Source organism: Falco punctatus, assembly GCF_963210335.1.
Source record: "Falco punctatus genome assembly, chromosome: 3".
Classification (NCBI taxonomy): Eukaryota; Metazoa; Chordata; class Aves; order Falconiformes; family Falconidae; genus Falco; species Falco punctatus.
The window spans coordinates 12,144,449-12,172,296 of record NC_137582.1 but is presented as its reverse complement, the minus strand read 5'-3'; the positions used below and the strand labels follow the sequence as shown (position 1 = coordinate 12,172,296).

Here is a 27,848-nt window from a genome sequence, read left to right as displayed (position 1 = left end):
GCAAGGTTTGGGACTTAGGTTGGTTTTGCAGCTTCAGCCTTCCCTTCATCTCCCCCTGTAAGTCTAACAGAAAGAGTTAAAAAAAGCAGCTTTCTCTGAATACAGTCGTTTTTCATCTAGCTAAAAGACTGTAGCAAGTTGTCAACAATGACTGAAAATGAGCCTTTTTTTGCTTCTACTATTCCTGATTTGCCTGAATCATGGAAAGGGCTTGCTAATACAAAAGACCATGCAGACAGTCCTCTAAGCCAGACAAAATGAGCTCTTCCACTAGAAAACAGCATCTGGAATTGACATAAATAACCTTTAGTAGAGGTACAGTCCAGAGTGAGATCTTTCTCTGTGGTAGCATTTGCTTCATTGTCCTAATAGGGGGAAAAAGACAGAATGGGCTTGAATCACCCAGCTGAACAAAATAGTCCAGCTAGAATAAAATGTACAAACTCACTGGAAACCCAAGCATCGATGTGCTGAACATGCTATGAATGAGTAATCTGAGACTGTTCATTTCCAAATGTCACCGTTTCTAAGCCAAAGCACTACTGGGGAAGCACAGGCACCGAGAAACGGGAGTGACTTGTTCGAGGCCGTCAGCAGATTGGAAGAGAACGCGAGTTTCAGGGCTCCCGTGCTCTCCACTGACACCTGCTGCATCTCCTCAACACTAAGGGGAGAAATATTTGAGTTTTGAGGAAAAAAGGTGGCAGTGCTGTAATCCTGTGTGCCGAACTTCCCACTCGCTGCTAGCACATACGTGGTGCTAACATGTGGTTGTGCTATGTAAAGCAATAGTAGTCTCCAGCTGCAGCTGGGTACTGATTTCCTCCTTCAGCTCAGTTACTACTAAGCAACAGTGAGCCCTCCCTGGTAGTGACCTCAAACAGTTTGAAGTAAGAACAAAAGGCAGGCACACACACATACGTGCCTCGTGCCACATCATTAATAAACCATCCACTTTGTTTTCAACTTGTTTCAAGAAGTTTTTAACTTATTTCAGGTAGTAGGTTGCATGGTCTGATAATAGATTTCACACTTCCATTTATGAAACCTCATATGAGAAATGCATGCAAATGGACAAGATGAGTCTTTCTTTTAAAAAATAATAATGTCCAGTGGATTCGTGGCCAGGAGAAGAGGTTTTGTTCTGAAAAGTAGTATGACTTCATGGACGCCTGATCAGCCATAATTAGCTTTCTGCAAATGCTTGGTGGGGAAACGAACAACATTAATGAATACTGGTTGAAAGTGTATGATAAACTCCTAGTAACACTCAGCTATCATAATCACTAATCAATTAGAAGTGAGATTTCCTGCTTTATTCTGATAGTTCAGTGGGCCTATTTTGCTCAAGAAATGAATAACTTCTTATTTCAGTAACTTACCTCATCCTGTGCGTTTAAAGTACTAAACCTAATCATACAGATTCAACCACAGACAGTCATGTTTTGTGTGCAGAAGGCTGGTGTCTGAGATCTGACAAATAGTGAAGACTATATGTATTTTTCGTTGTAGGAATTTCTAGTGTTTGAGGTAATGATTATGATTTTGAAACTGCCCCTATAAGACCATGAAAAACTGTCCTATGTGCTGTGCTGTAGTTTTGTTGCCTGATAGAAATGCAAGGTTCATTGTCTGAGCTCGAAAGGAAGACCAGCTGAGATCTACGTATAAACTGACTCTTAGTTAAGGGAAGTAATCTTGAGTACAAGTAACGGGAATAAATTTCTGCAGCAGCTGTACGTGAAGATATTCAAAGATCAAACTAATTTGCACAAGATATAGTCACAGGTGGCTTTGAAAGAGAAATCGTAGCTCTCTGACTGCAGCGTAAGTTATGTAGATTATGCAGGTAATGTAGCAGGCCAAGAGCAGCCTGTCTTTTCATCTTTGTGAATTTTAAACTTGGTTCTTTTTTTCCTCCCTTCTTTCTGCTTCCGATTGACACTTGCAGAGTGAAAGTAGCAGCAGTAGCAATATCTCCACCATGCTGGTGACACACGATTACACGGCAGTGAAGGAGGATGAGATAAATGTCTACCAAGGAGAGGTCGTGCAGATTCTAGCCAGCAACCAACAGAACATGTTTTTGGTGTTCAGAGCCGCCACTGATCAGTGCCCTGCAGCCGAGGGCTGGATTCCCGGCTATGTCTTGGGGCATACCAGTGCAGTCATCATTGACAACCCTGATGGAACCATCAAGTGAGTGTCTTGGGTGTGTGTAGAAGGGGAGAAAGAAGAAAAACTTCCAATTTAGACAAGGCTTTGAACCTTTTAAGCCAAAAGTTGATAGGATCTTTGAGAAGTAAATAAACATCAAGCCGAGCGAGTACTTGGAAGATCCCTTAGCAAATTTCAAAATACAAGCTAGTAAGAAAGAGCCCAGAAGCACGTATTCTTTATTAAAAAGCTATAGGAGTGCAATCTTCTGGGAATAGACAATGAAGGAATACCTGATCTAAGAGCAGCGATAGTTACTGGTTTATTTAATAGAATGAGTTACCAGGCTAGACACCATTGTTTAGGGCAACAGTAAGGGAATGTTTGTTCCAAGTGTAACGAGATTTCAGAGTTCGTAGATCTCCATTTTGAGCCACAAACTTATTGAAAATCACCAGTTGTACTAGGAAGGTCTCTCAGATCTGCAATGGGAGAAATTGTATCAAAGTTCTTAGCACTAGAGCTTTATGTAAAGCCTCTGTAGGCTGTATTTGATACAGATTTCATACTGATCGTTGCTCAATTTGATTGACAGTTTGTATTTTCGTATAGAAAGTTTACCATTGGAGCAATGATTTCAAGAAATACTGTACTACAGACTAACCTTACTAGCTTAGCTTGCTTACGGTTTTCACCAAGGGCCGCATCTCTTATGAATACTTCATGTATTTTAATTCAGTATACTTTAATGCAATGAAATAACATTGTAACATACTTTTCCAATGCTGTTTGCGACTAGAGAGCATAGCACACAACCTGGACTTGAAAAAAAAAAATGATCACTTTCATGTTCTGTATTCAGGAAGTCAACGTCTTGGCACACAGCACTCCGTTTAAGGAAGAAATCTGAGAAAAAAGATAAAGACGGCAAAAGGGAAGGCAAGCTAGAAAATGGTTACCGCAAATCCCGAGAAGGACTTGCTAATAAGGTTTCTGTAAAGGTAAGTATTACAAAGATGTAGTAGTTTCCAAAAGAAGTTGTGTTGGCATTTCTTTAAAAGTAGCTTCTGTCAGAATTTCACATGAAGGAATTACAGGCAACAGTAGTTTCAATGGACAGCGTTTTTCAAATTTGTAAACAGGAACAGATAATCTTTGAGCCCACAAGTGTGATACAGCATAAGGATACTACAGGAAGAATAGAATGGTGCAGAATTTCTGGTGTTCAGATGTTTCTTGGATCTTAGTGGGTACCACTAACTTTGACACATCACTGTGCTTTGTTTTCTATCATTCTTTAAGTTACTGTAAGGTTATCAGGACATTAATTCTTTAATTTCTCCTTTCCAGCTTCTCAACCCCAATTACATTTATGATGGTAAGTTGCTTTAATTTTTAAAAGTCGCAGTAAATATAATTTGTTTAAAATATTATTTACTTTGTTTGAATTTGCTTGATACAAATCATTTTAGGAACTGAGTGTTTTCTGTCAAAATATACATAGGCTTTTTTTGGATAAGGGAGAGAGTTAATGAAATGTCGTATTTATTTTTCAAGATGCGAGGAATGCATTTCTGTTAACAAGTCCAAAACAGCATAAAACACAAGGACCATACGAAATGTTCTCTATGGAGATTGTATGGAAGTTGGGCCTTGCTGAATTTGCAAAATAACAAGGCCAGGAGTTGGATCTGCTTCATTTTTAACCTTGCACCCTAGGGAACATTCAGGGCCTCTCCAGTGCAGAGGCTGATCAGGACAAAGATAGTGGTTCTCTGGGGTCAGAGGCAAACTTAATACACAACCAAACTTTTTGAGTTTCAACTGCGTGAAAGTGAAACCACTACGGTGCCTCAGTGGATGACTGAGGTGTTTTGTGTTCCCTTTTATAAACTTAGCTGGATATAATGATAGCCTAGTTGAGCATGTCAAATACTTCTTACTGCAGTGTTTCCTCAACTTGCCGTAAAGACGGCGTTCAGTTCCCCGTGGTAGGCTTCAGGGTTATCCATAGCATAGCAGTAGTGTTGTGTCCAGGCTCGTGTGGAGAAAAATTCACTAGCTCTGCAAGCGGCATGACCATGGATGTGCTCCAAGGGTAGAGGGATAGAGACATCTTGGAAATTTAAAGTACTCTACTACTTTGCCTGATAAAAAAGGAGAATGCAAGGAATAGAAAAGCAAATTTATTGATTTCAATTGACCTAATGCCATTAACTTCCTTTTTCCAGTTCCCCCAGAGTTTATAATACCATTGAGTGAGGTAACATGTGAGACAGGAGAGACCATCGTGCTTAGGTGTAAAGTCTGTGGTCGCCCCAAGGCTTCGGTTACTTGGAAAGGTCCTGATCATAACACACTGAGCAATGACGGTCATCACAGCATTTCGTACAGGTACGGTGATTTGTGTAGTGTTCAACAGGGACTGCTGAAACTGTTACATTCTATTTGCACCTTTGGTGCAAGATAGCTTTTGGCTTTGAGGCATAAAAATAGGGTTGCCCTTTGACAGAAATACTTCACGGCTGAGATTTTTCTGGAAATGTTGTGTAACTTCTCCGTATTGCTGGGGTACTCCAGTGTTATATTCAGATTTTTTTAAAAACAAGAAAATTCAGCTCGTATTTCTGACCAACTGTTGCAGAAGCCGTTGTGGTTCTGTCACACTGACCGAGTGATTGAACCAGAACAGTATGTTGTGGCTTGCCAATGTTGTGTCATGCCATCCTGCCAATCCCTTGTTTCCACTAGCAGCATACCATCGTTTTTTAGGAAAATTACTGCTTTCAGGTGACGCTACAGCATTTCGCAAAGAAAAGCCTCTGGTTCCTACTGACATGACACTGTCTTCGCTGTTGAAGCACAGCAATTAACATTTTTGCCTGATTTTAGCTTTGCTGTGATAGAACTTAACAGGCTACCTGGTAACTCAAAACGCCTGATTAATAAGAACAACTGCTGTATTTTGGAATGTGAAACCGCATGGTGGAAAAGAGGGTATTCTTCTGAAAGAGCATTCTTTTATATACAGAAAATGTTGCTTAATTAGTAACTTCAGTGTGTCACCTTTATGAATTATGCTCTCAATTCACAATGATGAGATTTTTTGTGAAGACTTTCTCATTACTAGGTAGAAGTGTATGTCTTCTTCTTAGAGGTTGTACGGTATAGCCCAACTTACCTGCAAACTTGATTGATGGCACGTTATACTGTTCTTTTTTACTTCCTGCTGCTGCTACTTTTTCCTTTTCAATGGGTATATTTTATTTTTTTTTTTATGGGGAGACAGAGGCATTGTAGCAGTTTTGCTAGTGCATCCAGCACTCTTGTGAGATGAGTAAGAGGTAGATTCACTAGGCTGAATTCACTGTGAGTCATTACTGTTACAGAATTATAGTCAGTAAATCATGTTGGCTGTGGCTGACATTTTCTTTTTTTTTTTTTAGAAATAATAGTCATGAAATGTTCTTTAAGATGGGGTGGGGGGTCATCTTCCAATATTCCTGAATTATTTTTTTTTTCTTCCCTTGAAATTGTGTGGTGAAGACTATGGCAAATAGTTATTGGTTCAGTCAGTCAAATGGCTTGCATTTACTGGCATGAATCCAAAGGAAAACAGTAAGAATGATAGAAAATCTTGAAAATATGCCTTATTGTGAAAGAATAACACAATGTTAAGGTTTTTTTAAGCCTAGAGGTGAAAAGTGTAGGGAGGACTTGCCAAGTATTCACATTGGTAAGAGACTTTTACAAAGAAAATTATCTGCTGTTCATGTCCATGACAGATGGTTAAAAAAAGACTAGGAGTGAATTGAACGGAAGAAGATTTAAGGAGAGATTTAAAGACAAACCGTTAAACAAAAGGGGTGGCTGGGCAGTGAAAAAGATTAAGGAAGAGTCTGCAGAATCTTTCTCCTGTGGCCGTACCTAACTTATTGCTGTCTCTGCCCTGAAACAGAGAGAAAACTTAAGTCCTTTCCGGTTTCCTCCCATCCTTGTTCTTCCAGATTCTGAGGTCTCCAAAGCTGTGGTGTGAGGTGCACCTTTTGTGTAGCAGGGAGATCCCTCTCTTACAAGGAATGAATGCTCTAAAGTACAAATGTTAGATCAGCTTCTGTACGCTGGGAGTCAAGGAGGAAAACTAACCTTGCAGAAAGAGCAATGATGGATGGCTGTCTCGATATGATGACTTATAATTTGAAGGAAGTAGAGAAAGCACGAAGAAACAGGGGAAGCCTTTGATATTATTTTTTTTTTTAACACAATGGAGCCTGGGACATGCTGAGGCAGAGTGTCAGTGAGGTTTTTTTTTCTAATAACCTAGGGCATTCCAAGATACCTGATGGACACAGAATGCTCAAATTCTGGTAGACGCTTCTGAAATGGCAGGGACAGGGTTAGTAATGTTTGTCCAGAGAGAGACAGGGGCTGTAGAATAAGAAATATTAAGTGTCAATCTAACTGTCTGATTTCCATAGCTTAAGGTCTGTAAAATGAATACCAAGTTAACGGATGCCATTGTGTTTCCCAGTGACTTAGGAGAGGCTTCACTGAAAATCATTGGCGTCACTGCAGAAGACGATGGTATTTATACATGTATAGCTGCAAACGATATGGGTTTGGTTTCATCTTCTGCCAGTCTACGAGTTTTAGGTAGGCCTGTCTCTTTGCTGTTTTGTTTTTTTTTTTTAATTATTACATCCAAAGTGTCTGGTACCTGTAGTACAGGAAGAAGAAAACCCTGGCTTTCGGGCATCCCTCTGTTAAAGGGGTATTACAACAAACCTTTTCACCTGTGATGTATTACTTGTTTCAGCAAGATTAGATGCACTTCTAGAATGTAACTAATTAGAGGTTCATACAGACAAGATGCCTACACAGTACTGCTCAGTGTGTGTTTACCTTGTCTGTCAACACTTGTTCAAAAGTACTATGATAAAATCATATTTTATCATCGTACTTACTCTAGTTTCAGGGAACGTTACTATACTAACAGAAAGAAACGCTAAGAAAGAGTAGCATTGTTCTGTATTTTCATAGCTCCTTTGCTTGAAACGTAAAGCCACAGTGTTTAGGAGAACATACAACTTTTTCTTGTCCTTGCATCATGGATCTGCATTTAAATTACATTATTTCAGTACCTGAAGTGAGGCAACCTGAATGTTTGTGAGAGGACAAAAAGGAAACCTGCAGAGATTAAAATGTCTGTGTTTTGGAGGCAGACAGCAAAGGAAAAAAAAATGTTACTTGATGTGTTTGGTGGCATAGTAATAAGTTTCAGTGTATGTTTGTACATTCAGTTTTCTTAAATGTTCAGGATCCTCCATTTCAGGGAAAACACAGGGAAACAGCAGGATAGCAGGCTTTCTCAGATGCAGTTTATAACAATTGATGCTATCGGGGTCCTTTAATCTATTGAGAGGCCCATATAGTTATCCATTGGTGAGAATTAATTAATAGATTTTAGGTGGAGTGCCTGTGTCTCAAATTGATTCTTATATAAAAGAAAACAAGATATGAAGTGTGGCAATTCTGCCTTTGTACGTCTGTCCCAGCTGATATGGGGACTTGTACAGTTGTCCCGAACCTCTCCGAAATACATTATTTCTTCCTTTTTATTCCAAAAACTTTGCCATTTTCCTGGAATCTTGAAACCAGACTGTGAAAGGTGTGTCCCTTGTAAAACCTCATCTGAAATTTTTTGGGGTTTATTATCAGTGCTGCCACTTTGAGCTCTGCCTGTTGGCAACCGTAGTACATGCCTTTTGGCCAACATATTGAGGCAGTAATTATTCCTGACACGTCCTGCTCACTGAACTAGACGCTCAGTAGTTAAGCCCTAGGATTGGGCTTATATATAAAGAGGCAGAAAATAAAATGTTGTTCTTTACACCAATGTTTCCTGACAAGTAGAGCTTTTTTTTCAAGTAGCTGTTACGTTGTCTGATCAGTTCCCCCACCCCTCCAGTGGGAGATGTATTGTTGATAATGGGACATAATGTAAGATACCTATTCTTTTTGCTGTTTCCTTCAACTTGGCAAGCTTACTCATTCATGTACAGAGGGTTTCCACCACAATTGAACTATAGAATTTGTTCTGCTGCATTGGCCAGGCTGCTTTGGTGTGTAATCCAGTTTGTCTTGCTGCCACCGTGTGTTATACGGGGATTAACAGGATGGGGTGATTCCACTGATAGTATCTCAGCCAAGGAAGCTTTCTAGCCAGGGGATTAAAAAGCTCTTGATGGACCAGAATCAGTGTGAAACTGTGCGCTTTAAGGAACTAGTGTTAACAAGTCTCCTTCCTACAGCAGTACAGAAGCCCCAAACTGTAATTTGGCCAGAATCAGAGCCACAGAGTTCCTGTAGACTGAACTACTGTCTTTCAGCCGCAGTCCTTGGTCTTACTGACCTTGTCCAAAAGCAAGTGTTACACTTCTCACTCAAAACTAAACCAGAATTTAGTATGTCTTGGTTACTCTGCAACTGGACTCCAAAAGACAGTCACTTGAATTTTGCTAGCCCTTCTACTAAGCTCTACCAATACTTTTACAAAGAAGTTCTGGCCCCAGTTTTTCTGGGACCATCCTACCCTTCATTTCCCCAGTCTATAAGAGCAAGGTGAAAACTCAAAGGCTGTAGCACAAAATAAGGTTTCAGCATCAAACTACTGCGAGTCCTTTTCAGTCCTTCAGACTTGATGGACTTGACATTTTGTTGTAGTCAATTCTTGTGCATTATCTTGTACAACGAGCAAAGAATACTCTTTGCCTCCTATTGCTGTAGTAGTCTTTGTAAACCGTCAATGAAGTAGTTGATTACAGAAGTAATTTTCTTTCTGAGCTGCAAGAGAATGGAAAATATGAGGCCGTGTGTTGCTTTTCAATATGGAGAAACTCAGCTTCCAAAGAAAGATGATTGGGGCCTGTCTAACTGAAGCAAATTGTATTCCCAAGCTAAATATGAAGTCCAAATATGTTGCCTTCTGCAAGCATCTGAAACAATACATTGGTTGTAATGACAACAATTTAGTTGTGCAGAGGATCTGAGTATATTAAATTTTGGCTACACTGTCTTTTTTGTAGGTCCTGGAAGTGATGGGATCATGGTGATCTGGAAAGACAACTTTGATTCCCTCTACAGTGAAGTGGCTGAGCTTGGCAGGTGTGTTCTGTATTCTGATCTCCAAAGCTGTCTATTTGAAAATATTAATTTCTGTCTCAAAAAATGAAATTCACTTTGAAAAATACTTACGTGGACCTAAAAGGCTAGAATGAAATTGGATTAAATAGAACGGAGGAAGCAAAAAATTTACCAGCACTAGATGGCACTGCATAAACAGAATGTATTTAGGCTGAAGCGGCGTCATAGGTTAAGGGCTTGTATTTTTTTATTAAGCATGCCTTAGTGACTGATGCTGCTTCTGTAGCGAAGCTCTCCTAAACCTTTTTATTAGGGTATGAAAATTACAGACAGAAAAAGTATGAAATTGGGCAAGATGACTAACATATGGTGGTCCAGCTTAACGATGACCTTTGAAAGCGGGATACCACTCCAAGCTGAGTTCTCCACAAATGCAGATTTCTGTTAGGAGATGATAATTTATACAGAATAGAAGATGCATGCACTGAAAACTCTCGTTTATGTCCAGAAACTGCTCCGCAAGGGTGGCTTATTAAAGATTTAAAATTGGATCTCTCCCATGATATCTTTCAAGGTAAAAGTCAGTCCTTAGTGTATCTCTCCGTTAATTCTTTCCTTTCAATATTGTATTCCAGGGGCAGATTTTCTGTCGTTAAGAAGTGTGACCAGAAGGGAACCAAGCGAGCAGTAGCCACTAAGTTTGTGAATAAGAAGTTGATGAAGCGAGACCAGGTTACCCATGAACTTGGAGTCATGCAGAATCTCCAGCATCCCCAGCTCATTGGCCTTCTCGATACCTTTGAGACCTCCACCAACTACATACTAGTGTTAGAAATGTGTGTAGACTCTACCATTACCTGTAAAGTGCTATCTCTGCAGGTGGCTTCCTGGGGCATTTATAGTGGTTTATGAATAAGGAACTTTAAGATTTCATGGAACTTTTAAAACACCTAAGTAAATTAATGCAGTTATCTAGTGCTGTTACTAAAATGTTGAAGGTAACAATCAGAAGGAAACAACTTAGGATATTAAACCGATATATGGATGATTGTCTTAGTCTGAAGGTTCAGGAATTATTTTATATCAAATGGTTTCACAAGTGAATTAGGAATTGTGATCAGGTAGCTTGATAGCGAGTCTCCTCTTTCGTACCCTGTTCCTCTGTCTTCTAGGTGCTGAAGGCTACAGTTATTCCTGTAGTTTATGGCCTGTTAGGGTTTTCTTTCAGTTCAGAGATGTGAATTAATCCAAAATATAACCTTTGTAATTCCAATAGGGCTGACCAGGGTCGCCTTCTAGACTATGTCGTGCGATGGGGAAACCTCACGGAAGGGAAGATCAGACTCTACCTGGGAGAGATTCTGGAAGCTGTGCAGTATCTTCACAACTGCAGAATAGCACATTTGGACCTAAAGGTGAGCAGTGAATGGGATTCCTGGCGGTGTGAGCCATTCCAGGCATAAACACCTCCATCTTCTAGGAAACTTGCAGCTGGGAACATAGAACTGTGAAGTGCTTTGAGACTGTATGAAGGGTATGGGTTGGGGCTCCATCCTCAAACGCTTTAGATCAGGAGTCCTCAAACTACAGCCCACGGGCCAGATACGGCCCGCCAGGGTCCTCAGTCCGGCCCCCGGTATTTACAGAACACCCCGTGTCCCCCCCCGCCGGGGTTGGGGGGGAACCAAGCAGCCGCAGATGACTGCCTGCCACTGCATCCGCGCGCCGGCCCCCTGGTTAAAAGTTTGAGGACCCCTGGTTTAGATCACTCATAGCCAGCAAAGCAGAAACTTTGAATTCCCTGTGCTTTCTCCATAAAGCTTGCTGGCCCTGTGTGGTCCTTTGTGCTGGAAATAATTGCTGACAGGAACAGCTTTGTTTGATTTTTGTTGATTTATTTGTTTATTTATTTAATTTCTGAGAAACTTGCAGCAGAAATCCACTTCTTAAGAAGCGTAGTTTCTTGTGAAAGACGCTGCTTTTCCTCTCTTCCTGCCAATCTTTCTCATCTTTGCATTTTGAAGGCTGTAATAACTATGTGAATGGTACTTCTTTGAGTCTCTGCTTTACCCTTTGAATTTTACTTGAGCCACAAGAATTTGATGTGTTCTTGTAGGAAAAACTATATAAGAAGGTCTTAATCTGAATATTAAGAACTTATTCTTTACACCTTTTTTTCCACCTGTACGTGAATAATAATGAATTTTAGCATTGACAAGTCATCTTTGTAGGCGAAGTCTCTTTAGGCAGAAGGGGTTAGTGGTGAGAGAAAGCAAAAAGAGCCTGCATCTTCCCTCCACATACTCGTGTTTTCCAAGCAGAACCAGTCTGGTCTGCATATTGTGGAGACCCAAAATTTAAGTTTTTCTACTGCTATGTGGAGTTTTATCAGTACTTTTTCCAGTCTCGGGGTACATACAGGTGAGCTAATGAAAAACTAGTTGTACATAAGTCACTCTTATTTCTGGAGCTACTGCTGCTGTAGCTGTGATCTTAGCAAAATAAAACCATAAATGTAATTCCACTTTCAGCTCAACAGTAGCGGGGCAATTCTCTTGAAGCCACGTGCATACAGCAGGATCTTCTGCTGCCATAGTCTCATAACGGTGCTGGACTTCCATCTGTACAGCTGCGTTACGTTAAAGGTTCACCAAGTAAAGCTGAATTCTGTTGAAAGCATCGTGAAAATTCTGACAGGGTCTTCCAGTCTGTCATAAAGCAAATACAGCAGTCGCTTTATTCACACTCTGTTTGTAGTTGTTCTTTCAGTTTAAGCTCCCAAACACAGGTTCCTCTGAAACTTTGCAGAGCTGCAGTTGTGAACCTCTGCGGTATTATCTGACAGAACTGTAGTTCCTACGCAAGTTACAGTGCTGGCAGCTAAAATACAGTCATCGCATACTGTAGTTGGCAAAAAACTGCCTGCCAGTTGGTCTGGGGGAAACCTTGGTAGAACTGCCTAGGACCTTTGCAGAGCCAGCCTTCAGCAGTAACCCCTGTGGCTTGCAGCTGGTTGTTATGTTCCTGAGCTGGCAGGCGCTGGCTGGGAAATACTAATGTTGGAGCATTAAGTGTATGTTAGACTGACTTGACAAAAGAAATTTTAACTTTTGCTTTTATGTTTTCTAGCCTGAAAATATTTTGGTGGACCAGAGTTCCACTAAGCCAACAATAAAACTGGCCGACTTTGGAGACGCAGTCCAGCTCAATACCACATATTATATCCATCAGTTACTTGGAAACCCAGAGTTTGCAGCTCCTGAAATTATACTTGGAAATCCTGTTTCCCTCACTTCAGATGTTTGGAGCATTGGAGTGCTCACTTATGTCCTTCTTAGTGGCGTCTCTCCTTTCCTGGATGAAAGTGTAGAGGAAACTTGCCTGAATATTTGCCGCTTAGACTTTAGTTTCCCAGATGACTACTTCAAAGGAGTTAGCCAGAAGGCCAAAGATTTTGTATGCTTCCTACTTCAGGACGACCCAGCTAAGCGTCCCTCGGCTGCACTGGCCCTCCAGGAGCAATGGCTGCAGCTGGGGAATAGCAAAAGTGCTGACAGCATTGACATATCCAGACTGACTTCATTCATTGAGCGGCGAAAACACCAGAATGATGTTCGACCCATCCGTAGCATTAAAAACTTCTTACAGAGCAGGCTCTTGCCAAGAGTTTGACCTTGCTTGAAGTTCTCTCTCATTCTCTTTCACCTGCCAATCAATCAGACTGGAGATAGACTCCTCCTGCCAATCGATCAGACTGGAGATAAACTCCTGGCAATCAGCTGTTGACTTGAATTTTGAGGAAAGTGAACCCCGAGCCAACCAGCTGCTAGCGAATGTTCGTGTGCAAACGCATTCCAGGGGGACCCGCGCAGGGTGGCGCGGGGGACTGGCGATGCAGACTTCACTGGGGTGGAGGATGATAGCACTGTACTCTGCAAAAAAAGCAGTCACGAGCGATACAGTAACAGTATTTTATTCAGGTTTCTGCAAAAAAAAAATAAAAAAAAATAGTTTTTTTAATAAACCAAGAGTTGAATTTTGCAAGTGAACTTAACTACCGTTTTCAAGATTTATTCAAGGAAGAAATGCCTATGTTCAAAGCACTGGTGTTAAACAAAAACAAAATTATGCCTGGAGAAGACTCACCAAAATGGCTGCCCGTTGGTACGGTCTCCATTTATAACATCCGATTTTCACTTGGTCCTAGAGCTTTCCAGTTGCCTCGCCTGTATGTATCTCACGTAGCAGTGCACTGAGATCAGACTCTGCTTTTAAGTGCATCCAACCTCAAAGTTTTTGCATACAAATAGAATGAATTGTTTTGCTCTGATAAAATGTAGGCCTTACTTGTATATAGACTGTTACCTGCCTTCGGTCTGTAATTTTTTTTTCCCCCCTCCCCTTATCCTTCCCCTCCCCCCCCCTCCTTCCTAAATGGTGGTATGCCACTGTGCGGGTCTTCAGTTTGGGTCAGTACTCACTGGCCCCTTAGAAAAGGACTTCGGGTTGGTGCCCAGCTTGCTGACCCGATTGTCAAGCAGTATACAGCAGGATGGAAATACTGTAAATGCACTCATTTGGGATTTTGTTTTCTTTCATATCATGTGCAATGTTGTGGCTTTAACATTTTATGCAACTATTTATGAGGACCTCCGTTGTAACTGTAATAAATATATAGAAAAAGCACATACTTAGTATGGCGAGCTTTATGGTTTTGTTTGTGTGTTTGGGGTTTCTGGGGGGGCAGGGGTGGGTGTGTTGTGCCACACTGTCATTATTAGTTTAAGATGAAGGTTAGCATAGAATTTAGTCGACTAGTCGGTTTTAAGGATTGTTTGAGAGAGAGAGAGAGAGAGAGATTCGTATCCCAAATCTCAAACTGGTTAAGAAGTAGGGTGACACTTTTAAAAATGTATTATTATATTCAAAATGCCAAAGTCTGACTTTCCCAAAATCAGTCTCAACGCTTACTACTTTTTAGAATTTTCAAATCTATGTTTACTTCTTTCTGTGAAACGAACAAATGAATTTTGTGCTCTTTGGTGAAGAATACATTCAGAAAGTAGTGGTCAGAGGACGAGAATCTGACACGTAATGTAATTGTCTTAGTAACTGTTTTTAAGGTTAAAGTAATATTAACGTGAGCTATTTAAAGAGACAGAGATGGGTTTCTGTGCATCAGTGAGTTCATAAGGGTGTGTTGTCATCTATGTTTGTGTGAAATGCCATGTTTAAAAGAAACCAAGCTGACATCCCACGGTAGTTAGATATATGGGTCTTAAGCCATAACCTAGCTTGGGTTAGTTTAGAGCTTTGCGGCTTCCACTGTATTCTATTTATTCCTTTTTTGGTTTTTGGCTTTTTTGTAAAGTTGTACAGAAACTTTTTAAAAGAAAACAACTGACTTTGGAACTGGATGTGTATTCGTACCAACCTCATATCATTATGTTTGTGTATTATTTTCCTTTATTGTTTTAGTTAAATTTTTGCTTTATTTTGCATGTATATTTTTTTGTACAGTGACGTTACATGTTTACACAGTATGACGTGATGTAAATATTTTATTTTGCCATCAGTTATTTTGAAAAAAATTAAACATATTTGACATATTTGTCTGATCTCTTGCTTTAAGGAGTTTGGAAGTTTAGGTTTGGTTATATTTTGATTCGGCTCTGTATTTAAAAAGAAAAAAAGTACGTTATTTTATTGCCATAAAACTAATTTTAAATTGCAATGATGTATCTTTCTTCCATGCCTTACAAAATAATATTTGCCTTTGCTCTGTGTTGAGTGCTTTGTAGTGTCATGATTGCTTTTATATAAAACATGCATAACTCTCTAACTGTGGAAATTCATTATAGTCTTTATTAGCTAGTAGGTTTTGACCAGCAGAGTCTTCTACCAGATGTTCCCAGTTAAAGACCAAAGGATCATATTTCAGTTGAATATTAAACTGGGCAACAGATTTCCCACATCTTTTAGGCATTCCAGATTCATTATGAGGAAAAGTTACTTCCAACTGTAAAGGCTTGGGGTTTGCAGCGAAACTCTGTTTGCATCGTGTAAGAGATGAATGAGAAAAGTTTTTTATTGTGCACGTTTATCTCTCCCATTTCTGTTATCATTAATCCATTTGCAATTCAAAATGAAGTGAAAGGTCAGGGAACGATACGGAGCGTTTATGCTTGTCACTGCGTTGTATATGTGATTTTTTTTCCCACTTTTTTTCTCTGCTGTTACCTGTCAGGTGATGAAACAGTCCCTTTGTTCCTCACAATGTGCTACTGAGACAGACAATTGAGAGGGGCAGAGACTATTCAGGAAGGATGTACTGCCAAGGATAAGCCATTGGAAGCTTTTGCCATGACAGGGAAATAGATGGCAACATGCTCCATGGAACGGTTTGTGTCCTTGAATTGGCTAAAATACTTGGTTTTGACTGAAGATACACTAAACTGGGGAGAAGCTACCCAAATGCTATACAGAGAAATACTGCATTTGTAGATGTTTTAAGTAGCAGAGGGATGTTCCACTCGTATTTAAATGAGACTGCACTCTTTCTGGCCCTCTCTGTGAGCCCTGTCTCTTGGGAAACTTAACATCTTGACAGAGTGAGGTTTTGCACCAAAAGCTGCTGTTCCATGCAAGAGCTTCCAGCTGAAGAAAGCGTGAATGATGGGCTCCTCAGCTTTGATGTCTCTTCACATGCTTTGAAGAGGTTATGTGTAAGGTCCTTTTGATCCGCTAAATTGCGTAGTCAGGGAATTTAATGCCACTTGGACTCAACCTGGGCACAGTTCTTGTTGGCTGTCCTGCACACAACAAACCAGCGCCGCAGGCTGATGGAGAGTGAAAACTAACAGCACGGATCAGAGCAGCTGGTGTGAGGTCTCTGATCCAGGAATGTTGTAGAGCGTAGGGAATGGCAGTCAAGCAGGGTTTGGGAGCGCAGGAGATTGTACATTTCATGACACAGCTTAACTTGAAAACCATTGTGCCAACTGCTAAGCAGAAAGCCTGGCTAGATATTTCCATGGTCAGGGAAGCAACCTACATGGTCTTCCTAATGGGAAGACCTAACGCATACCTGCCTGTGCTCCTGAGGAGTGGGAGAGTCTGGTGTTCTCTTGTGTGAAGGTCAATTATCTATGTCATCCTCATTCTCAGATGGGACTATTAATGTGCTGATGAATAGAAGAAAAAAATAATCGTTTTTTTTTTTTCTTCAAACCCAAAAGCGTGTTCAGGCCAGGGCACAACAGAGATCCTCCAGACTGACACAGCAAAAGCATCTGGCTTCCTGAAGATTTCAGGACCTGTGCAGATCTGATCAGTAGTAGAAGATGCCTGAAAATATAATGGGATGGTCTTTCCATGTAACGTGCTGATTGTACAGTCCACCCTACACGGGCTTCCTCAGCAGTGGGGCGTCATGGAGGACTCCATCAAACAGAGGGGCTAGCGAGTGAGAAACGAATGTTACCAAAGGGAAAACCGATGTCTGACTTGAGGCTAAGCCCCATGGATCCCAAAATCTCAAGAGAAACGATGACAGTAATATACTTAACCAGTGCCTGTGGGTAGTGAGATCTATGAGTATTTGGTGAAGTATTTGGACAGCCGGTCTTCGCGGTGAACAGCAGTGTTATTTGTGTGCTAGAGATTAGTGTGCAGGGAGCGCTGCCACGTCTGCTCCGCTCCACAAGATGAGCTAGGCTTAATTTATATAGCCTTTCCACGCGTGTGTGGGTGTGTTACTAGTTGTGCTGCTGTAGGGATTCAGCTGCACGTGGAGGTGGGTAGAACCAGGTAAGATCAAGTTTCTGTATTTGTTTAAACCAGCTTCGGGTATTGTGGTGTTTTTGTCAATACCAGTGGAAAAACTTCCGAATTTATTTCTGAAATTGAATCTTGATGGGGCTTATATTGGAGATTAACAGGTAGGTTTTGCATCTGTAGAGGTTGTACTTCCAGTACTTTTTGCACATTCCCATCTGCCCAAACGATCAAGGCAAAAGGCTTTTTCTGTGTGCATTGAGATGCAAGAGCATATGATCTCTCATCGCTGCAAAGGAGCTAGTGCTTGCTGTTCCCTCTCCTTCCTGGCAAGCAAAGGTTCATACTCAACACCTCAGGCTTCATGTGCTTAGCGGTCACCTCAGCATTTCCCAAATAAATGCACTCAGTGGCCCTCTGTGCCATGCCGGAATGCTGAGCATCAGTACCAGCATGAGATCTGTTCTGCTGGCCTGCCACAGGGACTAAGAGCCTGATGTGCAGGAACAGGAGAATATGCTGCTCTCATGATGTCTTTGTCCTCAGATCAGGAACACTTACCATCTCCCCTAAATCGCTTCCCTTAGCCTTATCCAAAAAGTTCCATGGGAATGAGAGCGGAGGGGCAGTTGGAGTTACTGAGGAGAGCACTCTGATCCCCTCCCATTTCCCTAGCAGTGTCAGGAGAGCCAGCACCAAGCCTGCTAATAATAAACTCCCATCGGCAAATCTGTGCCTTCCAGTAACAGAAGCCATTACGAACCCTGGTATTAGAGAAGAGCACTGAGCGTCCTGTTTTCCCTACTAGTTGTAGGTTAAAATGATGAAATGTGCTAGAGATGCATCTGAGGTTTAATACATGAACTCTTTGAGCTATCTTCAGGAAAGAAGGTACTCGTGATGTCTTCATTGTCTAATTGTTGAGAGCAGTAATCTGAAAGCTGCTTTTTTTTAGTGAGTTTTCTGCTTAACATGTGTGTGTGGATGTTCAGCCTGGAGAAAAGGAGGCTCAGGGGAGACCTTACTGCTCTCTACAACTATCTGAAAGGAGGTTGTAGCAGGATGGGTGTTGCTGTCCTCTCCCAAGTAACAGGATGAGAAGAAAATGCCTCAGATTGCGCTAGGGGAGGTTTAGATTGGATATTAGGAAAAATTTCTTCACTGAAAGGGTGGTCAAGCATTGGAACAGGCTGCCCAGGGAGGTGGTGGAATCACCATCCCTGGAGGTGTTTTTAAAAAACACATAGATGTGGTGCTCAGGGCCATGGTTTAGTGATGGACTTGGCAGTCCTGGCTTAACGGTTGGACTTGATCTCAAAGGTCTATGATTCTGCTCTTGACTGCTGGAGAGACTCTTCATCCTTGTTTGAGGAAGTGAGGTATTTGAAACTGTACTGGTTGCAGCAGATGTAGCTTCAGATTCCATCCTGGTGCCTGTGGTAATGTACTGGTTCTTACTGCTTGAAATTTCTGGGTTTCTGAAGGAAAACACACTCCACCCAAAGAGGATGAATATATTGAGCTACGAAAAGGATGAAACCTTAACACCAAAGCAACACTTTAATCTTTACAAACTCAATTTCCAGCCTCCCAAAGATATTCTGTCCGTTACTGCCCCAGCATATTCTCCTCTGTCATACTAAATGGCCTTCCTGATGAACTGATCTCATGGAAGAGAAGTCTACTGACGATTACTTAATTATTGTTTTAGAATGGCAGTAAGTCATAACTTTGTGTAGCAACCGGCTGTGCAGTTGAACTCTATACTGTGTGAAGAACCCACTGACATCTTCCTCTGAGGTCTCTGAAGCTTTGTGTAAAAGTCAATGAGCAGTTCCTCTCCCCAGCTTTTGTCCCTTACCTTTGCTTGTACAGTCTTCTGCCTCGCTTTTATTTTGGTCACCTGTTTACCAGGCTAAAGAATACTAGCCTGTTATTCTTCATGGGGAAACTATTTATCATCTTAATTGCCTTCCTCTGAACCTTCCCCAAGTTCTTCCAAGCTGTGTATTTTCTGTGATGGGAGGAGGCAAAGCTCACACAATATTCATGATACAGGTGCATCATGAGTTACACAGCTCTAAAACAGCACTTTGTTCTCTGTTCCTTTTCTAAAAATTCCAAGAGTTCACCTTGCTTTGACTTCTTTTGAGCTGATAATTCTTAGAATATGAAATCTTGAGTTCGTGTTTCCAAGTTGAGCGTCAGTGGTCGATTTAGAGCCCATGATCATACATGGAAAACCTGGATTCCCCCTTTCAGCACAGCCCCCATGAACATTCATTTTTTCTCATTTAATTTTTTTCAGCTGCTCTATTTTCCAGACAAACCTGAAGTCTGAACCATTACGATCGCCTTAGGGAGAGATTGTTCTGCTAAAACCGCAGATCTCTTATATTAAACAAATAGAAGCTGACTACTGCTAGCCTTCATTTCACTACTCAGATAGTCAGCATAGCTCCCCTGACTTTCTCAAGAACTGCTTTTGCGGTTTTCTTGCCAGCTCCTGGAACCATCAAACTCTTTCCTCTCATCCTGAGGAAGGAAATTGTAACCTGCCTTGGACTTGATTAGGCTGAAACTCTTCACTTCCAACTTAAATTTCAGGCACCGATTTTAGTGACCACCCTCACTTCAACAAAAGGATTTACTTGTGTCAAGCAGGAGGCTCGTTGCCACACCAAAATCACACATCAGGAGTATCTCCAACGATTACTTGCAGAAATTTCCTATTAAGCTTCCTGAAGACTCACCTGGCAGTAGCCACCACCAGGAATTCACTTGCACATCCTGAACTCAGCCTCTACAAGGGTTTGCTATCCCAAGCGTTACTCAAATACTGAGGAAGAGCTGAAAGTTTGCCCTGTTGTACTGTTGGGAATCTGCCTAATCCCTTCTGGTCAAATAGCAATGAACATCACTTATCTTGCCTGTTTTTAGACATCTTGCCTGTGTGTTGCTGAAGACCATGTGATCCCTTGAGGTGAATGGTTCTTCAAGCTCTCAGACTTTCCCTTCAGTGATGCCAAGATCCACAGAGTGTTTGCAGAATGATGTCATTTAATTTGCCATCTCTCAAGACTGATGGTGAGAGTGTGCTTCCTTCTTTGGTGATGGAGCACTCTCCTGGGACTTGGAGGGTTCTGGACTCTTCGCTTGCCAGGAAAACTCAAAGCTGAGGATCTGAGCTTGTTACAGGAGTTAACGCCTCCATCAGTTTGTTCAGCTTTTGTTGCTGTTGTTGGAAGCTTTACATGCTAGTGGACAGTCCTGACTGGTTCACACTGACGGAAAAAGAATGTCATGATACATCGTGAAGTATTAAGGGGAGGCTTTTAGGATGGGGTGTCCTGAGAATCAACTTGATCGCCACCAAAACATGCCTGAACATGAAAATTATTCACTGCTTTTGGAGTTTGATGGAAGCCTAAACTCATTTCTTTCAAGGCTCTTTCACAAAGACAGGGGGTAAATCTGGTGGTAATTGCTGCTTTTGTCGTGGTTAAGGGTTGTAGGTGATAACTGGGGATCTTGCCTCACTTTTCAGCCCTGCTTGCAAAGAATGGAAAGCTTGCTGGTTTACTCCATCCTACAGGTTGGGCGTTAAATGGTTCTCAAGTCTAAAGTGAGTCTAGTCTTTGCCTTTTTGGATTAAGTACTAATTTTTTGCTGATTTTTTTGCTTCATGTTCAGCTATTCGTTTCCTTTTGGAGGCCTCCACCTGCTTGTACTCTGTTACTTTTTCTCTATTTGATGAAGTGCAGATACAGTATAAATATGTGATGCACGATTAAGTATAAGATTGCAATAGGGGTCAGCACCTCTACTGGGGGAGTAATCTCCTTGCTGTAAGAGGCTCTCTGTCTCCTCTCATCCCACTCTCTAGGGAATTTCTGGGTATGAAAATACTGGCTGAATTCCTGTTACACTGGTGGTCATGGTATGGATGAGGCAATCATCTGAGCTTGTAACAGCTTCACCTTTTGAGAAACTTCCCCCCCCCAGGGGTATTTGAGAGATTAATAACTGTTTCCTCTAATGTTGTTTTCTTCCAGGTAATTTAATGGGTTTTTTAAAAGAGTTTATGCCGGGCCAATAGCCGTGTGTTTCTGCCAGAAGTCAAGAAATCAATGTCATTGTTTTCGTTTCCACCTAGCACATTTCTGTGGTCAAGAGGTTGCTTCATAACTCACAGAAAACTTCAGCTTTGTCCTTTGTTCTGCAGAAAATCAAACCTTCCAGGGCAATCTTCATACATGGTAGCTGTCAAAACTAAATGATCTAATGGTGTGACCCTGGGGAATTAATCTCACTGGTTACCTGGCAGTTGCAGGACCTGGTAACAGCATGAGCTTGTTCTGCCTGATGTCTTGGAGAAGCCAAGGGTCCTATGCCCAATTTAAGACAGTCAGCAATTCAAAAAGTACATAGGGAGGCCAAGACAGATGGAGATTGGGGAGAAATGAGACTACAGAGAGAAACAAGGGAAAAATGGAAGGCAAACACAGAAAAGGGGTGACTTGCCCATGTTTTACTAGGATGCCAATGATAATTTACCCTCCTTAGGAGTAGGCACGGACAATGCTTGACTTTAACTGTGCATCTGATCCCTGCCCCCACCTCACAGTCTGACCGAGGGAAGGATGGTGCACTCACAGAAACCGTGGCACGGCTGCCTGTGCCTGTTCTGCTTTTTGGTATGGAGCTTTACAACCAGTATCTGAAGTTAACGTCTCTTTCTCCACGTTGATACAGTGCTATTTACTGCCGCTTTGTACTGGCTGTAAGTTGCCTGTTGCTAGACCGTGGCTGGCTTTAGAGAGTGCGCTGCCATCCAGCAGTTCAGCCACGAGAAATACGTTGCAGCCAACCTTCAGCATCTCTGGAGCAGGATGGGAGAAATGCTGAAGAGGATGGTAATCCCTGGAGATGGGAAAGAGGAGGATTGGCTTGGAAACATGTTCAAATATGCAAAATAGTAATCAAGATTTTTACTCTAAAAAGTATTTCCAGTAATTTGGGATCAACTAATGGATCTAGTGGAGGCAGGATAAGAGTATACTGGGAATAGATGGCATCCTTTCAAAATAATCTGCTGTGCAAGTTAAAAGCATTCCCCTAGAAGTATCTGCTGCTTGTCTTGGAAGCTAATATTCCAAAGAGACCGCAGAGATAAAGTTCAGAGAAACAAAAATATTTGGTATTTAATAAAGATATTATAAGTAACTTTGAGTAAGAATGTTCTGGGATAGTCAGTACATGGCTGATAGGACTATGATTCCTTTTAATCCTCCGAATGGATGGGCAGGGATGGCATTTGTTTGTGAAAGCAAACATCTGTTTCTGTTTGCATGCTGTGACTTTTCCAGTTGTGCGTGGTTAGGTAAGTAATGCAGGTGCTTGATCAAAGCTGAATCTTCCTCTTGAGTCTGTAATGTTTGGTTTGACAAATAATCAGGAAACTTAACGATTCTCTGTTAGTCAACTGTAAGAGTTGAGAGGGGTAACCTTCTACAAGGCCTAAACACCATCTGTCGGTTTGAAAAAAATAAAGAGGAAATGGTAATGCTCTTTTCCATTAGTTCAGATGTGAACTGTTCTCTACTTCAGTGTGCCCCGGAAACTCTTTATGTGCTTTGCACATCTATTCCCGGATAACCTGAGTATTTTTTTCTAACAATCTTGCTTTTCTAGTTTATAATTTCTATCACACATCAGACCCTGTGTTAGCAAGCAAACATTGTGACAATCTGTCTATATTTGAAGTGTTTTGTTTGTTTGTTTGTTTGTTTTCCAGAAGAGAAGTATTGAAGCTACATGTGCATGCTGTGGAATCTAATAGCGTGAAAGCTGCAGCCGAAGTTGTAAAGTTGGGGTTTTTTTTCAGGACCTTGGTATTACTGTCTGATGTAATGCAGGATTTAATTTTCCATGGTTAAGTCGGCTTGATGTCAAATGTTGACTTCTTGCCCAAGTCAGGCAGAGAAATATCAACTTCTACCATGTTACTTGAGCTTCCACCTCTGTTGTATTTTAGAGGTGCAAGGAAAAAGCTTTCCCAGTGGATAAAGGGGGTATTAGATGAAGAATACATCTCTCTGTAAATGCTGGAGGTCTTCTAGAACGAAGTAGTATAAGGGTGGGTTGTCTTAAGTATCAACAGCTGTTGTATTTCTCTTTTATGCTGTGGTGTTGTCCTGGGGTATCTGCCACGCTGCCTTATTGCAGCTATTTTTTGTCATCAAGGGTTTTTTTTTTGTTTTGTTTTGGGGTTTTTTAGTAGCATTTTGAGTTATTTTGAGTTTCTCCAGCCACTGGGTGAAAATGATGTTATTTCATTGTAGAGAAGCGTTACACTGAAAGCCGTTAGCTTTAGCAGGGATTGTTGTTCTAATCTTTCTGCTGGAGGACACCATCCCCAGAGCTCTGTTTGTACCACTCTGGGGAGCTCTGCTGGAGCTGGTGCCCCGAGACGTCTACTTGTATTTCTCCAGGTTCTTCCCTTCTGTACATACTTACAGCTTTCCTAGACCAGGAAAGAGGTGAGAGGAAAGGCAAATGGGCTCTTTGCTAATTATGGAACAGTTAAAAAGGTCTTTCCTAGGTGCTCTTGGCCGTGGGGGACGTAGAAACGCTTGTGTCGGGAGAAAAAAAGGAGACACAAATGGCAAATCGTGAGAGCTGTGTGGGAATTCACGCTCTTCTGCTGACCGCCTGTCCTCAGTTCTGGTGGTGGGCGTGAAGACGGGCAGGAGGGCTGTACGCACCACAAGGACACAGCTTTGTGTCCAAAGTACCCTGCCTTATGGACAAAGCACTCAGGTGTTGAGAGCAGCTTTGTTGAGAACAATCTGTATGCATGGAGAATCCAGCAGGTGAACAAGTTTTGTATAAAAATTTGTATGGACTAGTGTCGTCACCATTGTGTTTTAAAGCGGACTGCATGTCCTGGCCTACCTTTGAGGTGACCAAGCAGCCATTACATCCTAAATCTGTCATGGCAATGGGCAGGCTGCAGCTTCCAGTTTCTAGTCAGACAGTTGACTCCGCACTGTGGAGCTCCTATATAAAAAGCCAAAACTGCTTTAACTGTTGGTGACAGCGCTGCTTGCTTTAGCAAGGCTATCACAGCAGTCAGGCGATGGAGAAGACAGTAGCAGAGGTCTCTGCACTGTGAAATCCCGTCCTTGGTTCTGTTGAGGAAAATGGGAGGTATGGAAGCTAGCTAGCATGTATTTGCCATTCCCTCAGCCATACCCGGGCTGCTTTTTTTCAAATGTTTTGATTAATTCCATTAAAAAGACAAATCTAATGTTACATTTGGGGGCGGAGGGGTGCTTTCAAAAACGATGGGTGCATGTATGGAGACCCAGGCTGTTCAGTTTGCAAAACCTGCCACCATCAGCAGCCTTAACTTTGGTATTTTAGGCCTCCTACTAGTTTGACTATACAAATGTATCAGCTTCTGTTGAGTTGCTCATTTGCAGCTGACAGTGCCGCTTAAAAGCGGTGGCTCATTTCTGGCTGATCTCCATGTTGGACTTTATGACAGGTCTCTCTATTTGTTTATTGAGCACAAATTTTACTATTGGGTGTAGCTTTTTATGAAGTCTGTCTCCTGGAAATGCTGCCAGTGGAAAGAAGTATAACTATATGATATTTACCTTACCATGAGGCTGTTGTAGTCTTACTGTTTGACTCACGGTAGTACAACTCATGCTAGTACATTTTGTGTTAGAAATAATACTTGAAGGTCAGTGGAGGAAGGACTGTGCCTGCGTTTGCTTGGAAAAAACAAATGTAGCAAAGCGTAAAGAATTGTCGGCTTGAATTTTTGAACTTGTAATACACAGCTGATGGCAGAAGAGAGTTGTGTGTTTTACGATTGTTAGAACTAATTAAAAACTTTAACAAAATATATAAATCCAGCAACATTTTACTTGTATGACCTGTAGAGAAGCGCTCCAGCACCTTCCGGAATAACTTCCAGTAGCTAGAGAAAGTGGCAGAATACCCCATCTGATTCAATTCTTTGAAATTTCCTGAAGATGAGGTGTCTCTGAGACATGAGGCACTTGTTAGCAGAAGAGACCCCAAGAGCAAGGCTCTTCAGCGCCTCAGAGCTGAGGATGATCTATATTTAACAGCAGCAATGGTTGTACATTCTGTTCCTCATTGGTTTCCTGCTGTGCCTCCAGCATGTGAGATCCCTTCCCTCACAAAAATGGAAGTTTAGGTGGTCTCCCTTTCATTTCTCCTCCCAATTTGTCATGCACTTATGCTCTAAGTGCTAAAACAAGTTTATGAAGATATGTGGAAACCATTTGAGCTTCTCAAACACAACCTGTGACATGAGAATCCAATTACGTGACTGTATAGTTAATGATCCTTTTAAATGCAAAACTCCCCATAAAAATTTGGTGGCAGCTTTGAGTACCTTCGAACTGTCAAACTGAAGTGCCACAGAAAGTAGCTTTATTCTGATGTAATGTAAATCCAGATTGTTCGGAGGATATGATTAAATATAGAAGTAATTTTGAGGCAATAAAGACAGAATCCAAGATGCAGTCCTCCTCCTCCAAAACTTAGGAGCAAGTTCTTCTAGTGCTACTCAAAATCCACACCTTCCTGGTGTAAAATGGATGCAAGAGTCTGAAATGAAACACCAGCTCCTGGCTCCTGTAAGTTGTAGCGATGATGTTTGGAGACCAGCCTGCCGGGCATGGATCAGACCTTGAACCTAGGCTGCACAGGCTGCTTTGTGCATACCCACGGGTGGCAGCTGGGACCTCTGCACACCCGACGTGCTGAGGGAACAACCAGTCTTGCAGGGCCAGGGGGGTGTCTGGAAATCCTATAAACACCCAAAGCCAGAGACAAAATTCACTGAGACAAAATTTCTGTGGTGGAAGGTGGGTGCAGGGAAAAGTGTGTGTGTATGTATATATTTGAGAAGAAGCCACATGGGAACAGCCAGGAATTTTCATTTTTACCTTCTCAACACTGACTGTTTTTTAAAGAAAATTTATGTCATTTACTTGCCAGAAAAGTAGGAATCCTAATACTTGCAGTCTAAATAGAATGTTGAAGGCGATAAGATTGATTAAAAAAATAGAGAAAAAGAAATCATCGAATCCTTTGTGAGGAAGGTGCTGACATCCCTTGCAAACAGGAGAATTCTGCCTTTATTGTCAGTGACTGCAAAGGGAGATGAGAGTGCTGCTTCTCTTCACAGCGGGTCTTGTACGTTCAGCTGAAGAGTCTCCATCACCATGGTATTTTCACCATCTCTCAATTTTAATCATCAGGCTTTGCTTTACAGATGGAGAAAGCTTCTTACTTCCTTTCCCCTTTTTTTAACAGGTGGTAAAAGGATTTTCTGAGGATGCATAAGATTTTGGCAGCTGCAAAAATAGTTTCATCCTCTGAATTTCTGTCTCATATCCTAACTAGAAAAAACTTAATGTCATCCTTCCTTTTGTGTTGTGAAATCTATAAAGTATAGCATATATTAGCTTAGCAGTAGGTTGTTTTGACCTGCTGAATGAAGAAACATATACATTAGTTTCAGCTGTCAGCGTGGATGGTGGTTCTGTTAGGAAATGGGGAAAAGGCAATGGAAAATAGAACCTTTGCAATTCAGAATGAGCAAACTGTTAGCTGCACAAAGCATCTTTCAGAAAAGAACATCTTCTGTTACTGTTTCTATTAATCTAAAAGTCATTTTGATCAATAAGGTGCATATGAAAAGGGTCATGTACATGCTCAAGCCCTTGCCTCTCCATACTTCTCCATCAGCATTGTTGCTCTTCTGTGTACAGGCTACTGATTACCCTTAACGACCTTGGTTTTTACATCTGTTTCACTTTCCTGCTTGTTGCAGACTTCCTCTGAAGAAACTGTGTTCTTTTCGCTGATGGCATTTAATGTTTTGAATTGAGGTGACTCCTTCCTCCTAAAAGGAGTAGCTCCCTTCTTCCCCTTCATGATCCTGTTCTGCTGTTTCAGTACAAAACAAGCCGCCACTGATGACTTCTGCGGTTCTTCATGGAGCCAGAAGAAAGCGGCTCACTCCTTTTCCTTAAGAGGAGAAGCCCAGGGAAGGGGGTGCTCAGATCTGCAGATCTGTAGCCTCAGCGAGTCACAGCACCCAGGTCTTAAAATGCTTACTTTGAGTTGCTGCTATGCACTTTTGACAGCAAAACATAAATATTTAGTCACTATTCCAAAGCCAGACACTGACACTAGACACACAAAAAAAGAACAGCCCACAAAAAAAAACAAAAAAACCCAACAAAACAAAACAACAAAACCCTAACTGCCTACAAATAAGCTGTCTTGTTTCTTCTGGCAGTAACATCTTACAGCCTGAAGGAGAAACAGCTGATTTCCGAGTCTTTTCATGTTCATTTCTAAAGACAAAGGAGCCATAATATTGGATCTTATTCTCAGTATGAAGTACCTGATTTACAAAGAATTATCCAAAAGCAAGGCCTGTCACAGATTTTTAGCAGGGATTCCTTTTCCCAAAGATGTTGATCTCCTGTGCCCAAGCTCAGGCACTAGGAGGAGGCAACTCTGCACCAACAGCTTGCTTGGTGCTTCTGAAATGCAAATCTATCCAGAAAGTAGATTGTATTGATGCTAGTCCCCTTACTAGTCTTCAGAAGGAAAAGGATAACATGTTGACCCACCAAGTAACCCTTTGTGCACCTGCATAGGACAGCACCTCTCCTGCTCCCAGCCGATCCAGCTGCAGCAGAAAGTTGCCA

The 27,848-nt window shown here is 41.5% G+C and overlaps 1 protein-coding gene across 4 annotated transcripts in view; it reads left to right on the top strand.

Moving 5' to 3' along the window:
- The window catches only part of TRIO (trio Rho guanine nucleotide exchange factor), a 254,214-nt gene extending 240,904 nt beyond the window's left edge, over window positions 1-13,310 (top strand). For 3 of the 4 annotated variants that reach the window (XM_080381109.1, XM_080381107.1, XM_080381108.1), the window contains 9 exons: window positions 1,952-2,199; window positions 3,020-3,158; window positions 3,508-3,535; window positions 4,389-4,551; window positions 6,689-6,810; window positions 9,243-9,321; window positions 9,936-10,136; window positions 10,577-10,715; window positions 12,430-13,310. In XM_080381109.1, the coding sequence (XP_080237235.1) occupies window positions 1,952-2,199; window positions 3,020-3,158; window positions 3,508-3,535; window positions 4,389-4,551; window positions 6,689-6,810; window positions 9,243-9,321; window positions 9,936-10,136; window positions 10,577-10,715; window positions 12,430-12,972 (1,662 nt within the window). In that variant the 3' untranslated portion in view covers window positions 12,973-13,310. Of the gene's footprint in view, window positions 1-1,951; window positions 2,200-3,019; window positions 3,159-3,507; window positions 3,536-4,388; window positions 4,552-6,688; window positions 6,811-9,242; window positions 9,322-9,935; window positions 10,137-10,576; window positions 10,716-12,429 lie in introns of those variants that run through there. The other variant, XM_080381110.1, reaches the window with a different exon arrangement.
- The last annotated feature ends 14,538 nt before the right edge of the window (window positions 13,311-27,848 follow it).